Source organism: Jaculus jaculus, chromosome 5 (assembly GCF_020740685.1).
Source record: "Jaculus jaculus isolate mJacJac1 chromosome 5, mJacJac1.mat.Y.cur, whole genome shotgun sequence".
Lineage (NCBI taxonomy): Eukaryota > Metazoa > Chordata > Mammalia > Rodentia > Dipodidae > Jaculus > Jaculus jaculus.
This window is the reverse complement of record NC_059106.1, coordinates 8,984,077-8,996,845: the sequence shown is the minus strand read 5'-3', so window position 1 is coordinate 8,996,845 and position 12,769 is coordinate 8,984,077. Positions and strand designations below refer to the sequence as shown.

The 12,769-nt window shown below is 52.5% G+C and overlaps 1 protein-coding gene across 1 annotated transcript in view; it reads left to right on the top strand.

Moving 5' to 3' along the window:
* The window catches only part of Pgbd5 (piggyBac transposable element derived 5), an 83,214-nt gene that overhangs the window by 54,556 nt on the left and 15,889 nt on the right, over positions 1–12,769 (top strand). The window contains exon 2 of the mRNA XM_045148645.1: positions 10,372–10,799. Within this exon, the coding sequence (XP_045004580.1) occupies positions 10,372–10,799 (428 nt within the window). The remainder of the gene's footprint in view (positions 1–10,371; positions 10,800–12,769) is intronic.

Below are 12,769 nucleotides of genomic sequence, written 5' to 3'. Positions count from 1 at the left end.
TTGGAAAACTCAAGTCCACCCTGACTTTCTGGGTGTTTCTGTCTTTGCTGTCCGTCCCCTCCCCTGCTTGGCCGTGTTCGGCCCTTCCCCTCACTTGCACTTGCAAGCACCCCCAGCATTTGCTAATAGCTATCTCTTCTTCCCAGAGCTTGACGGACAGTACCCTTGGTTATCAAGAGGACCGTTTGTAACCCGTGGAAGGCGCACACAGCTATTTGACTGCCGTAGTAAATTTTTAACATCCTCTTATTTTCTTCCAGCCTCATTAACAATGCCTCCCCTGAGGTCTTTGTGTTTTCAGTCTGTACGAGACTAGTGCGGCCTCGCGTTTCTTGTCGGCTCTCTTCTCCCTTCTTGGAAACTTTAGGTTGGGAGGGGGCATCTCAGAGAGGAGGCACCGGAGGCCGTGGGAGGTCTGTGAAGAGGAAGGACCATGAGCTCTCGGGACTGAGGGCTGTAAAGGGGGCCCAGGGCTGGGTGCCACACCTGCTCTCCTGTGGGTCCTTTTGGACCCTGCTCAGGGGATGAAAATGGGCACAGTGACAGATTGGCTGCAGCAGAATACCCACGCTGGCAAGGCTGGGAACCTTGAAATCCTGCTCTGATCTTCTAGATGAAATCCCCCTCTCCCTGGAGGGATGGTGGACCCTTGGGACTGCCACGTGCTTGGAGGGCTGGATTATAGGTCAGATTGATTTCATAGCATTGCTGTGGCTCAAGGTTCTATTCCCAGCAACACACACACACACACACACACACACACACACACTACTGCATTATGACACTTTTCTACTTACAAAATCTATATGTGGGCTGGGAAGATGGCTGTTATTAAAAACACTTACTTGCAAAGCCTGCCAGCCCAGGTTTGATTCGCCAGTACCCACATAAAGCCAGATGCAAAAAGTGGTGTGTGGGGCTGGAAAGATGGCTTAGTGGTTAAGCGCTTGCCTGTGAAGCCTAAGAACCCCATTTAAGGCTTGATTCTCCAGGACTCACGTGAGCCAGATGCACAAGGGGGCGCATGCGTCTGTAGTTCCTTTGCAGTGGCTGGAGGCCCTGGCATACCCATTCTTTCCCTCTCTCCCTCCCCCTCCCTTTCTCTGCTTCTTTTTCTCTGTCTGTTGCTCTCAAATAAATATATAAAAATTTTAAAAAAGTGGTGTGTGCATCTGGAGTTCATTTGTAGTGGCAATGGGCCCTGGTGCACCCATATGTTCCTTCAAATAAATAAAAATATTTTTTTAACCCCATGTCATTTTAGGGGTTCTGACATGAGGTTCAGATTTATTTATTTATTTATTTTTAAAATTTATTTATTTATTTATTTATTTGAGAGCAACAGACACAGAGAGAAAGACAGATAGAGGGAGAGAGAGAGAATGGGCGCGCCAGGGCTTCCAGCCTCTGCAAACGAACTCCAGATGCGTGCGCCCCCTTGTGCATCTGGCTAACGTGGGACCTGGGGAACCGAGCCTCGAACCGGGGTCCTTAGGCTTCACAGGCAAGCGCTTAACCGCTAAGCCATCTCTCCAGCCCATAAAAATATTTTTTTAAAAAGCTTTATTTTTAATTAGCTAGTGAACAGTTTCTCAAAGTAGTCATGTTCACAAGTGTCTAACAAGACGGGGTCCCCTGGGGTCCTTCCCGGCGGAGGCAAGGCTTCCTCGCCTTATAGCCCTTTGGCCCTGATTTCACAGGTGCATTTAAAATTATTTTCAATATTTTATTTTTGCTCTGGAAATGTTGAAATTTGCATCTCCAAGCTGCCTTCTGCCGTGTGATAGTGCAGGCAGTAAATTGGGAGTGTTGATACTGCTACAGACGAGGTGCACACGGTGACCACTAGGATTTGATAGAAGTTGGTTCCATCCACACCCACAGCCACATCCACCACATAATGGGACCCAGCAGTACGCTTTCTTCGTGTCCCAGGGTCTGGGTGGCTCGTACCTGCGGGGTAAAGGCAGATGTGGAAGAAGGGGTGTGGTGGAGAAATGGAGGCAGGCACGGCCGTTGAGTGCAGTTATCTTGGTGTTTGCCCAAAGCCAGTCTTGGTGTAATCCACATGGTTTCTTTGACCTCTATCCCTTGAAAGTTTAAGTTCAACTATTTTGTCAGCTGTTCCAGTTTCACTGGAATCTTGTATTTCAGGTTCATCATGACAAATTGTTCTCTCAAATTCAACCAGAACTTTCTCTGTATTTGTTACTTCTTTACTATGCCATATATGTATATAGTCAAAAAAATTATTTATTTAGTTGAGAGAGAGAGAGAGAAAGGAGCAGTGAGAGAGAGAGAGAGAATGGGTGCACCAGGGTCTCCAGCTATTGGAGACACATGTGCCACCTTGTGCATCTGGCTTACATGGGTCCTGGGGAATCGAGGTCCTTGGGCTTTGCAGGCAAACGCCTTAACCGCTAGCTAGGCCATCTCTCCAGCCCCACATTTATTTTTTTTTTAAATGACTGGGCTATTCTATTCATAGTTACAGTATTTTTAGAGATGTTCTCAGGGAAATTAAAAAAATATTTCTGTGTGTGTGTGTGTGTGTGTGTGCACGTGCATGCGTGTGCGACCGGGCCTCTTGCCGCTGCCCATGAACACCAGATATTTGAACTGTGTTTCATATCTGCCTTCCATGAGGCTTGGGAATGGAGCCCAGGCTGGAGGCTTTGCAAACAAGCCCTGAGCCATTTTTGCAGCCCTCTCAGGGAAATTTTTTTTTAAAAAGTCTTAGATGCTCCTCACGCCTGTTCCTTTGTGTGCATGGAGAGAGTGCCGTGCCCGGGACGATCCTGGCTTTATTCCATTTGTTCCGTGTTTGCGCGGCCGCTCTGTTGAGGTGCATGGGAGCATGTCTGGGTATGTCCAGAGCTTCCTTTAAACCGCCGACACTGTTGTGAACATTCCCCTTAGAGGCTCTGGGCCCGGGCTCCCCTCAGCTCCGTTTCTCTAGCTCCGAGGAGTGCTGGGGCTGGTCTTTCAAACACCCCGGGTCTTTGGGGAAAAACTACGTCCTCCTACTTGTCCTCTCCTGCCAAACCTGACAGGAACATGTCCCCAGGCATCTTGGTCCCCATCCCGTAGGGCAGGCCTTTGGTGGCTAGTCATGGCCAACATCTGGGCTCCAGGTGGGACTTTTTGGATTCTCGGAATGGGCGCAGACAGCTGCTGGCTTGCCCTAAGAGCCGTGGTGGTTGCTGCCTCTGGTTAGTGGTTACCTGCTGCTCTGTGGTGTGCACAGTCCCGTCTCTGTTGTCCCGGGAGAGAGAATGTGTGCGGGCGCGGCAGGGTTGGTTTGGAGAACAGCCCAGGGGATATCTCCATAAGCACCTGACCAAGGCGCACACCTGTCCGGCCGAGCCCGTGCATGGGCAGCCCTCCTTACCCCATTACTGCTCCGTCCCAGCCCGTCACGGGATCAGAACTTTCCTAGTTCTGGAGTGTTTATTGACACGAAGACACCTGGAAGAGAATTTCTGCGCGCTGTGTTTCATGGGTGGTCAGTGTCTTGGAAAAGCTGCACGTGAAGCCATGGGGCAGCATAGGGAGAGGGGGTGTGCCAGGAGGAAGGCGGTGCCAGGAAGGAGGACATGGGACTGGACTGTCCCCCCGCGGGACCTGGCTCTCCTTGCTGGTGCTTCCTTTGGCTGCGGTGAGGGTCTATAGGCAGGAGCCCTGCGTCCCTTGTACTGATCACCTTCTGTATGTCAGGTGAGCCCACTGACACCCGGGCTGGGCGGACAGGTGCCCTCCACTCGCGTGGCCGTTGTCTGTCCGTCTGTTGGCAGACGCGTCTCTCCTCGGAGCGTGTGGGGTGATGGGGCGGGGTCGAAGCCCCCCGGCCCCTCTGCTGCCTCTGTTCACGCTCACGGGCTTCGCCTGGAGAGGCGAGTCCTGTGCTCGGTGCGTGTACGGGCGCTCTGGGAGCGGGCAGAGCGGCTGGTAATGGGATGGCATACGGCCCATGGTGCTTTGTGTCGCCAGCGGTGTTTCCTGTCAGCTGTACGCTCTAGATATTTTTGGTTTTGTCTGTGAAAATCAAGCGTGGTTGTGTACAGGCCTTTCTAGGGTGGTGTTCCCATGTTGCTGGGACAACATACCCAACAAGAAGCAGCTTATGAGAGGAAGGGCCGTTCTCTTTCCTCCTCCCTCCCTCCCTCCCTCCCTTCCTTTTTCCTTCCTTTTATTCTCGCTTACAGTCCAGGGGGATAGAGTCCTGTGGCAGGGAAGGCAAGGCCGTGGGAACACGAGGAGGCTGTTCGTATTACATCCTTACTCAGGAAGCAGAGAGGAACGACGGCTGGCTCTCAGCTTACTCGGTCCTCTTGATTCAGCCTGGGATCCTGCCCATGGAATGGTGCCACCTGGCGTTAGGGTGGCTCTTCCTACCTCTACTCACCTGCTCTGGAGACTCCCTTCCAGTCGTGCCCTGGGATTTGTGTCCTGGGTGATTCTGGAGCCTGTCACATTGACAGTATTAATCATCACGGCTTGGATTGCCTTTAATAGGAAAGGAATGTGGAGAAATCAGACTACGGTGAAACCTCTCTAACTGCTCAGGGCAGTTTAGCCTGGGAGCTGCCACTTACTGGAGGGTCAGTGGTGACCACAAGGCCCCTGCTTTCCCGTCGCTCCCCTGCAGCCTGCTGCTTCCTGGGCTCACGGGACTAGAAATGCAGCTGCCTTGCAAATCGTGGCTTGTTTCCTACAATATACCTGAGGGTTCTCCTCCTGTCACGCTGACAACTCAGGGCTGCATGGGTGGGTGAGCGTCCTCTTGATGGGAGTCTTTGCCTCCCACCCTCCTCTTCCTCATGCCCTCCTGGCTGCCTCCCCGGACTTGAGTAGCCTGTCACAGGTTTTTGTTTTTTTTTTAGTTTTTAGTTTTTTAGTTTTACGAGGTAGGGTCTTACTCTAGCCCACGCTGACATGGAATAATCCACTGTGTAGTCTCAGGGTGGCCTCGAATTCATGGCTACCCTCCTACCTCTGCCTCCCAAGTGCTGGGACTAAAGGTTATGTGCCACCACGCCCGGCTCTGGCACAGCCTTTGTCAGCACTGGAGCACTGAAAGGAGATGGCATGCCATGAGGGCAGTGTCGTAGGGCAGGCCGCCAGCCTGGGTCAGACGGAGGCCCTGTCACTTAGAGGAGCAGTGTGTTCAAGTCCTGTGCTTGGTCTTCAACTGTAAAATGCCACCGCCCCTTCCCCCCCCAGAATGTGACAAGCGACCTCAGTGCCTAGACATGCTCCTGGCACACTGTTGACTCTGAATTAGAGTCGGGTCTCCTGCACAGACTGGACACCCCAATTTAGGAGCCTCTGGAGTTGAAAATGGCACGTGGCAGCTTCCTTTCTGAAGAGCCATCCAAGTTGAACACGTTCATTGGGAGTAGAATGCCTGCTTTGGGTTTCACTCTGATGTTCTTTGAAATAATGGTATGCTGATGGTAGGGGCTTGTACGGGTCACCTTCGGGCCTTCAGTTCCCCGAAGAATAGACTTTCTTAGTTGTTTAGAATCCATGTCCCAGCTGGCTGGCCTTCCACTGCCCTGAGCCAGGACGGGCTCTGTCCCCGAGTGAAAGTGTTACCGTGAGCCTGCCATCTTCTCCAGGGACACTTTGTCCCATCTCCGCCTTTGTCTTTGTGAGAGCTCCATCCCGCAGCTCATAATTTGAGGCTGAGCCGAGGATATTGTTGCCTGCCACGAGATGGGGCAATTAGAGAAGCTTTTGTGTTGCAAAGCTTCAACTGCAGTTTAAAAATATGCAGGGCAGGAGGGCTGGGGGTGTAGCTGCATCGGTAGAGCACTTGCCTAGCATACACAAAACCAGGACTCGATCCCCTGGGCTGCGTAAACCAATGCCTGTAATCCTAGCACCGAGGAGCTGGAAGCAGGAAGATCAGAAGGTCAAGATCACTCTTGGCTACGTGGCGAGTTTGAGGCAAGTGTGGGGCATATGAAAACTTGTCTTCAAACAAAACCCTAAAACACCAAAAAAAAAAAAAAAAAAAAAAAAAAAGCCACCCAGGCCACTGTACGAGCGTGTTGCAGGCAGAAGCCTCTTGTTAGCTAGCCAGGCTGACACTGACCTTGAAGACAGCGTGTCTCCCCTTGAAGCACATGGAGAGCTGTAGACAGACAGGGTAGGAGTGCCCCCCCAAACCCAGACTCAGAAGGGAACAGGAGGCTCTGGTGGCACATGGGGACACATCACTCAGCCATCCACCTGCGGTCTAGAGGCAGCAAACGGGAATCCCACAATCCCCAAGTCCTAGAGGAAAGGGTGCTACTGCCCGGGGTGACCATCAGCAGTAAGAGGCCCTGGCTTGCCCATACTTCCTCTCTCTCTCTCTCAAATAAATACCTTCTTAAAAATAAAATAAAATACTGGGGCTGGAGAGATGACTTGATGGTTAAGGCACGTGCCTGTGAAGCCTAAGGACTCCTGTTGGAATCCTCCAGAGCCCACAGGTATGGAGCCCGACACAGCAGTGACGCAACCATGCAATGCCAAACATGACCACAAGGGGGCGCGTGGGCCTGGCGTTGGTTCACAGCAGCCCAAAGACCCTGGCGTGCCCATTCTCTCTCTCTCCTCCCTCCCTCTCTCTGCCTCTTTGTCTCTCTCTCTCAAAAAATAAGATAAAATACTATTTCATCCTCATCTGTCACAGGACTGCTAACCGTTTCTACCCCCAAAACTGCTCATTCAAAATGCCATTCTGCCTGATAGGACATTGATGTCGCGGACTTATCCACCGGTTGGGGCCTCTGGGTGTTACTGTTCTTCCTAGGTAGTCATATAGAGGTCATACAGAGGTCATGTCTGGCACCTTAAATGTGGGAGGCAGCATTCCGACGGCTACCTCATGCTCCTGCCTCACGCCTTCCCCGCCATGGTGGGCTGACTCCCCCAAACTGTGAGCCAGAACTCCCGCCTTCCCTAAGTAGCTTTCTCGGGGTGCTTTGTCACGGCAGTGAGCAAAGTAACTGATGTCCGTGTGGTCTGAGTTTTTGCCTGGACTCCTTGGCCACACACACGTCCTCCGCTCCAGCGAGACCTGTAGCCCGCAGGGAGCCTCCTCCGCCTGTGGCTCCCCACTGCCCGGGGCAGCCATCCTGCCATGCTGACATGAGGCTTCCTTGCCCTTCATTGGCCCCCTCAGCATCGCCGCTCTCTTTACCCCGTGGCAGGTGGCTGTTGCCGAGGAAAGGGGCTTGACTGAAGGAGGGAAGGTGCTCGCTGTAGGTGTATCTGGCGGGTGGGGAAGCGCCCTTGGTGTGCTCCGCGGGCGCAGGTGTACGCTCCCGTCCTGGATAAGCAGACGGAGGACTCCCTGGCTGTAAGTCACCTGTAGTGGATGGCCTGTGGCCTGCTTCTGAGCCACGTCTTCCTGTGGTGTGAGCTGCGCTGGAGGTTGTAGGTAGGAGCCGTATCGCCCCTCCCCTCCTTGCCCCGTGAACGACCTTGTGCCACTGTGTTTCAAATGGCAGGCGTCACAGCATCCCGGAGAGGCCAAGGCAGAGCCCTTGACTTGCATGAAGCTTTTTCTTTCTCCAGCCCGGGGTTGCCTGTGGGCATCCACCAGAGTGACCTGGAAGGGAAGGCTAAGGGTAACTTTAGAAAGAGGAGATTCCGTTCCCCTGAGTCAGGGTGATTCAGCAATTGTAATGCTGGCTTCCCCTTTGCTCCGCTGCTAAATAATTCACGGCCCCACCCGCAGGAGGCTGCTGGGCCTCCCTGGAATACACTTATGTCCATCAGGGTGGGTGAACCTGGCACCATGCCAGCAGACACAGCCTCATCTTCCTGCAGTCACCATACCAGCCGGGCCTCCTCCGTGGCCAGTTGATGATGATGATGATGATGATGATTATTATTATTTTCCAAAGTGTGATTTGGGACAGTGAGTGAAGTGGCTGTCCTGCCTTCAAGGTAGACTGAAAACTGAAGAGTTTGCCTTGGAAAACGTCACCATCAGTGAGTTCCTGTAGGTGACGCCCACAACATCACTGAAGCTTAAGTTTGTCCCCGAGTGCTGGGGCTGTGTGGGGCATCGTGTGTGACTGTTTATTTTTCTTTGCTGACGACCTTTGTGAGCCAATTCTACAAAGAGCAAACTAGAGCTGGGAGAGACAGTGAGTGAGAAGTGTAGGGAGTCACCTTCCTGAATCATCCCACAGATTCTAAACCCGGCTGTGTAGGTAACATTACCTGTCTTTCTTGTTTTGTTTTGTTTTGTTTTTTCCTTTTCACAATTTTTATTAACATTTTCCATGATTATAAAAAATATCCCATGGTAATATCCTCCCTCCCCTTCCCCCCGCACTTTCCCCTTTGAAATTCCTTGTTTTTATTTTGCTGTAGAAAACATGTTTTTCAGAGACTGTCAACTGGTGGAAAAGCAAGGCTGTGTTAAGCAATGATTGAAACTCCAAAGAATACACATAGCTTGTATTTAAGAGGTGGCTCAGCAGCTAAGGCTCTTGACTGCAAAGCCTAATGACCCGGGTTTGATTCCCCCATACCCACATAAAGCCAGATGTACAAAGAGGTGCACACATCTGGAGTTCGTTTGCAGTGTCTAGAGGCCCTGGTGTGCTCATTCTTATTCTTTCTTTTTCAGCTTGTAAATAAATAAATAGAATATTTTTTTTTAAATCAGCATGCAGGGGCTGGAGAGACAGCTTAGTGATTAAGTGCTTGCTTGTGAAGCCTAAGGACCCTGGTTAGAGGCTCGATTCCCCAGGACCCACATAAGCCAGATGCACAAAGTAGCACATGCATCTGGAATTCATTTGTAGCCGCTGGAGGCCCTGGTGCACACATTTTCTCTCTCTCCCTCTCTTTTTCTCTTTCTTCCTCTTTGTCTGTCTGTCTTTCTCAAATAAATAAATAAAAAACAAAAAATGAAAAGAAATCAGCATGCAGAGCTGGAGAGATTGCTTAGCAGTTAAGGCGCTTGTCCGCAAAGCTAAAGGACCCAGGTTCACTTCCCCAGTACCCACAAAGCCAGATGTATAAGAGGGCACATGCATCTGGAGTTGGTTTGCAGTGGCTGGAGGTCCTGGAGCACCCATTCTCTCTCACAAACACACACTCTCTTTCTAATAAATGAATAAATCAAAATAAAAATAAATAAAAGATTTTTAAAAAAAGATTTAATAAAAAAGCAGCAGGTAGATATAAAAGAAAGCTTGTCTCCTATAAATCAGAACACTGTTTCCAGCCTTAAGTAGAATCCTGCTTCCTCTTAAGTAAAATCACAGCCACGGTTCCTGAAATCCGTAGACATGCACAGAGATGGTCCCTGGCTTGAGACTGCGTTGCTCGCCTTTAGGCTGGTGCAGAAGCATTAGTGCGTGTTGGTAGAAACCATACTTTGAATTTTGAATCTGGCTCTGCTCCCTGTTGCGTGATATTCTCCTGAAGCTTGGGGTGACATCGCAGCCGTTGCTCCCTCCCAGCCTCTGTCACTAGGGGAGCAGCTGACACTGTGTGCATGCCGTGGCTTTCAGGCAGTCTGGTTAAGTGCATGCCCTCTTGCATTGCGTTCTCTACTTCAAATGGTTTTGGTCCACTTAAGGAATGACATCTTAAGTTGAGGAGCCTTGGTGTGTGTGTGTGTGTGTATGGGTGGGCGTGTGCGCTCAAGTGTGCACGTATGTACAAAGGATCTGCATTAGTCAAAATTTGTGAGGCTCCCATTAGTGAAACTACCCCTTTGGATTAATCATGAGTTTAAAGTTAACATGAAGGAATGCTTAGTGAAAAAATTGTAAAAATTGCTCTTTCCTGGGTAAAAATTATCAGGTCCCATGTGTTGGAAGCATTTTATTTATAGCATCACCTTAATAAAATGCAAGCTGGAGAGCCACAGATAAGTCTGGCCCCTCCCCATCCTCCCTCCCCCCCCGCCCCCGTTAACCTCCGAATCCCCATGCCGTCCATCAGTCTTGGTAGGCTGGGTTTGGTGGGGCGCTAGTTCTGCCTCAGCCCCGAGAAGGGCATCGTTTCCTAGCGGTTGTTTTCTGTGAGGTAGCAGCCTGGTGTGGTGAGGCAGGAGGGCCAGGGGACAGGAGGACAGGGTGAAGGACAAGGGAGAGGACAGAGGATGGAACAAGAGGGCGGGCTATGAGAAGGTCAGGTGGACAGGAGTGGGGGGGCAGGTTGGGGGCAATGCGAGGGCTCTGGGGGACGTGAGGACAAGACAAGAGGATTCTGCGTGACAGGGGACCCAAGGGACAGGCGGGAGTGTTGGAGGCAGGAGGGAGAAGGGTTAGAGGCCGGGATGCTGGACCTGCCAGGCATCCGGTCATGGTAGCTTCGAGAATAAGTGTGCTTGTCTTTGCGCCTCAGGCCCAACCCGGAAGATGCCCCCTAGCGCCAGCGCGGTGGACTTCTTCCAGCTCCTCGTCCCGGACAACGTGCTCAAGAGCATGGTGGTCCAGACCAACATGTACGCCCGGAAGTTCCAGGAGCGCTTCGGCAGCGACGGCTCCTGGGTGGAGGTGACCCTGGCCGAGATGAAGGCCTTCCTGGGCTACGTGATGTCCACCAGCGTCTCGCACTGCGAGTCCGTCCTCAGCATTTGGAGCAGTGGTTTCTATAGCAACCGCAGCCTGGCCCTCGTCATGAGCCAGGCCCGCTTCGAGAAGATCCTCAAGTACTTCCACGTGGTGGCCTTCCGCTCCAGCCAGAGCACGCACGGCCTCTACAAGGTGCAGCCCTTCCTCGACTCCCTGCAGAGCAGCTTTGACGCTGCCTTCAGGCCGTCCCAGACCCAGGTGAGGCGGGCACGTGTGCACGTGCCTGTGTGTGCATGCGCGCGCGCGGTGTGTGTGTGTGTGTGTGTGTGTCTGTGTTTTGTGGAGGGAGTTTGACCAGGCACCTGTGGGTGCTCTGGGCCTTTCCCTGGCTACAGACAGGATTTGGGGTGTCCATCCTGCCGCTTATCCTCAGAGGTCACTTCAAGGATGCCTCTACTGTTCATCCTGTTAACGATAGGATCCAATTGTGATTTTGGGGGTTGGCGAGACTCAAGTTCTGACTTCCAGACAGTTGGAATTCAGCTCTCTGCTCAGAGGTGTAGCCTCTCTTCCCCTCCCGTCCCCTCCTCTCTCCTCCCTTCTCTTCCTCTCTCCCTTCCCTCCCCCTCCTCTCCTCAGCCTCTCCTCCCCTCTTCTCCTTTCTTCTCCCTTCTCTCTCATCCTTCCCTTCCCTCCCTTCCCTTCTCCTCCCCTCTCTTCCTCTCCCTCCCCTCTCCTCCCCTCCTCTCCTCTCCTGTCCTCTCCACATTAGGCTTGGCACAGGCTAGTCTCGGGATTCCTGTGGTGCTCTCTGAGGGTGCCCACCTTCTGAATGGCAGAGGAGTGAATTGGAATCAGAGCAATTTGGGGATCACTGGGGGATCTTAAGAGCTGAGGTCTGCCTGACCATTTGGGGCAGAGCCCAGAGCCTCTGCTAGGGTCTGGTAGCCTAAGCCCGCCCCTCCGTCCCCCGCCATATGACCCGCTTTCTAACCCCTTCCTGACAGCCTCGGCCTGTGCTTGCTCACAGTCCCTGCTTTCTGGGGTCCACCTGTGCCTCACAATCGCGCTGCTGCCCTGGCACACTGACGAGGTAGCTGTTACCTAGAGGTGTCTCTAACCCAGACCAGACATTACTGGCCTTGGATTAGCCCAGCTCCTTGACCAGTCCTCGGTGGAAAGAGAAATATAACTCCCCAGACTCCATTCTGCATTCTAGCCAGAAAGGCCTAGGGATGGCCTGTCTCCTCCTCCTCAGTGCTAGGATTATAGGTATGTGCCACCATGCCAGGCTGTCACATGGCGCTGGGGTCTGAACTCAGGTCCTCAAGCTACTGCGGCAAGCACCTCAGGGACTGAGCCCTGTGTCCCCCAGCACTTGCCTTCGTCTGTGCTGCCTCGTTTTGGCTTTGCTGCATTTTCCACAGTGCGCTGATCAGGATCCCAGCAGGGGGAAATGCAGTGTCAGGAAGGGGGTTGAAGTGAATGTAGCTTGGGGATCGCTGGGGGAAAGGAAAGGTGGGGAACCACCTTTGCCAGCAGCAGTGAGGGCCCAAGGCACCCCTAGGCTAGCACGGAGCACCTAGAGACTAGACTGTGAGAAGTGAGGCTTTAGAGGACCTTGGAGTAATGGGGTGGTCACAAATATCTCCCGCTTGGCCACGCAGGCTGGAATCCAGGCCTCTGACTTCAGTGAGGTACGGTTTGTAAGAGGTTGGCTGTGGGCTTCAGTGCAGGGTCATGAGGTGGCAGCGATGTGCCTAAGCAGACTAGGTACCCACTTTATAGCTGGGGCACAAGGTGAGGGAACCTTGGGTTCTGGCTGCCCGCAAAGAGACCTGATTAGCCAGCTCCCGTCAGTGGGTGGGAGGAGAGTAAGTCCAAGAAACCCTCTCTGCTGCAGAGGGTGGCTGGACTTAAAGTGACTCGGACCTGTGCTCACTCCTGAGGGCTTCCTGAGGTCCCCGGTGCCCTGTCCTGCTCAGAGCAGCAGTGACCACCTGCAGGCCTGTGGGGGTGCTCTTGCCTAGGCCACCAGCGTTGGCTGCCTGGCACTTGGCTTCTATGGTCACGGTCTTTGAGAAGCATACCGCCTCTCCCAGAGGAGGAAGAGAACGGTTGTGTAGACCTTGATAGAGAAAGCAAAAACCCAAATGTTCTAGTTTGCCAATTTTCTCCTCTGAAAACCTGTCGTATTTGGTCATATGTTGCAGCCACCACCTGCGTGC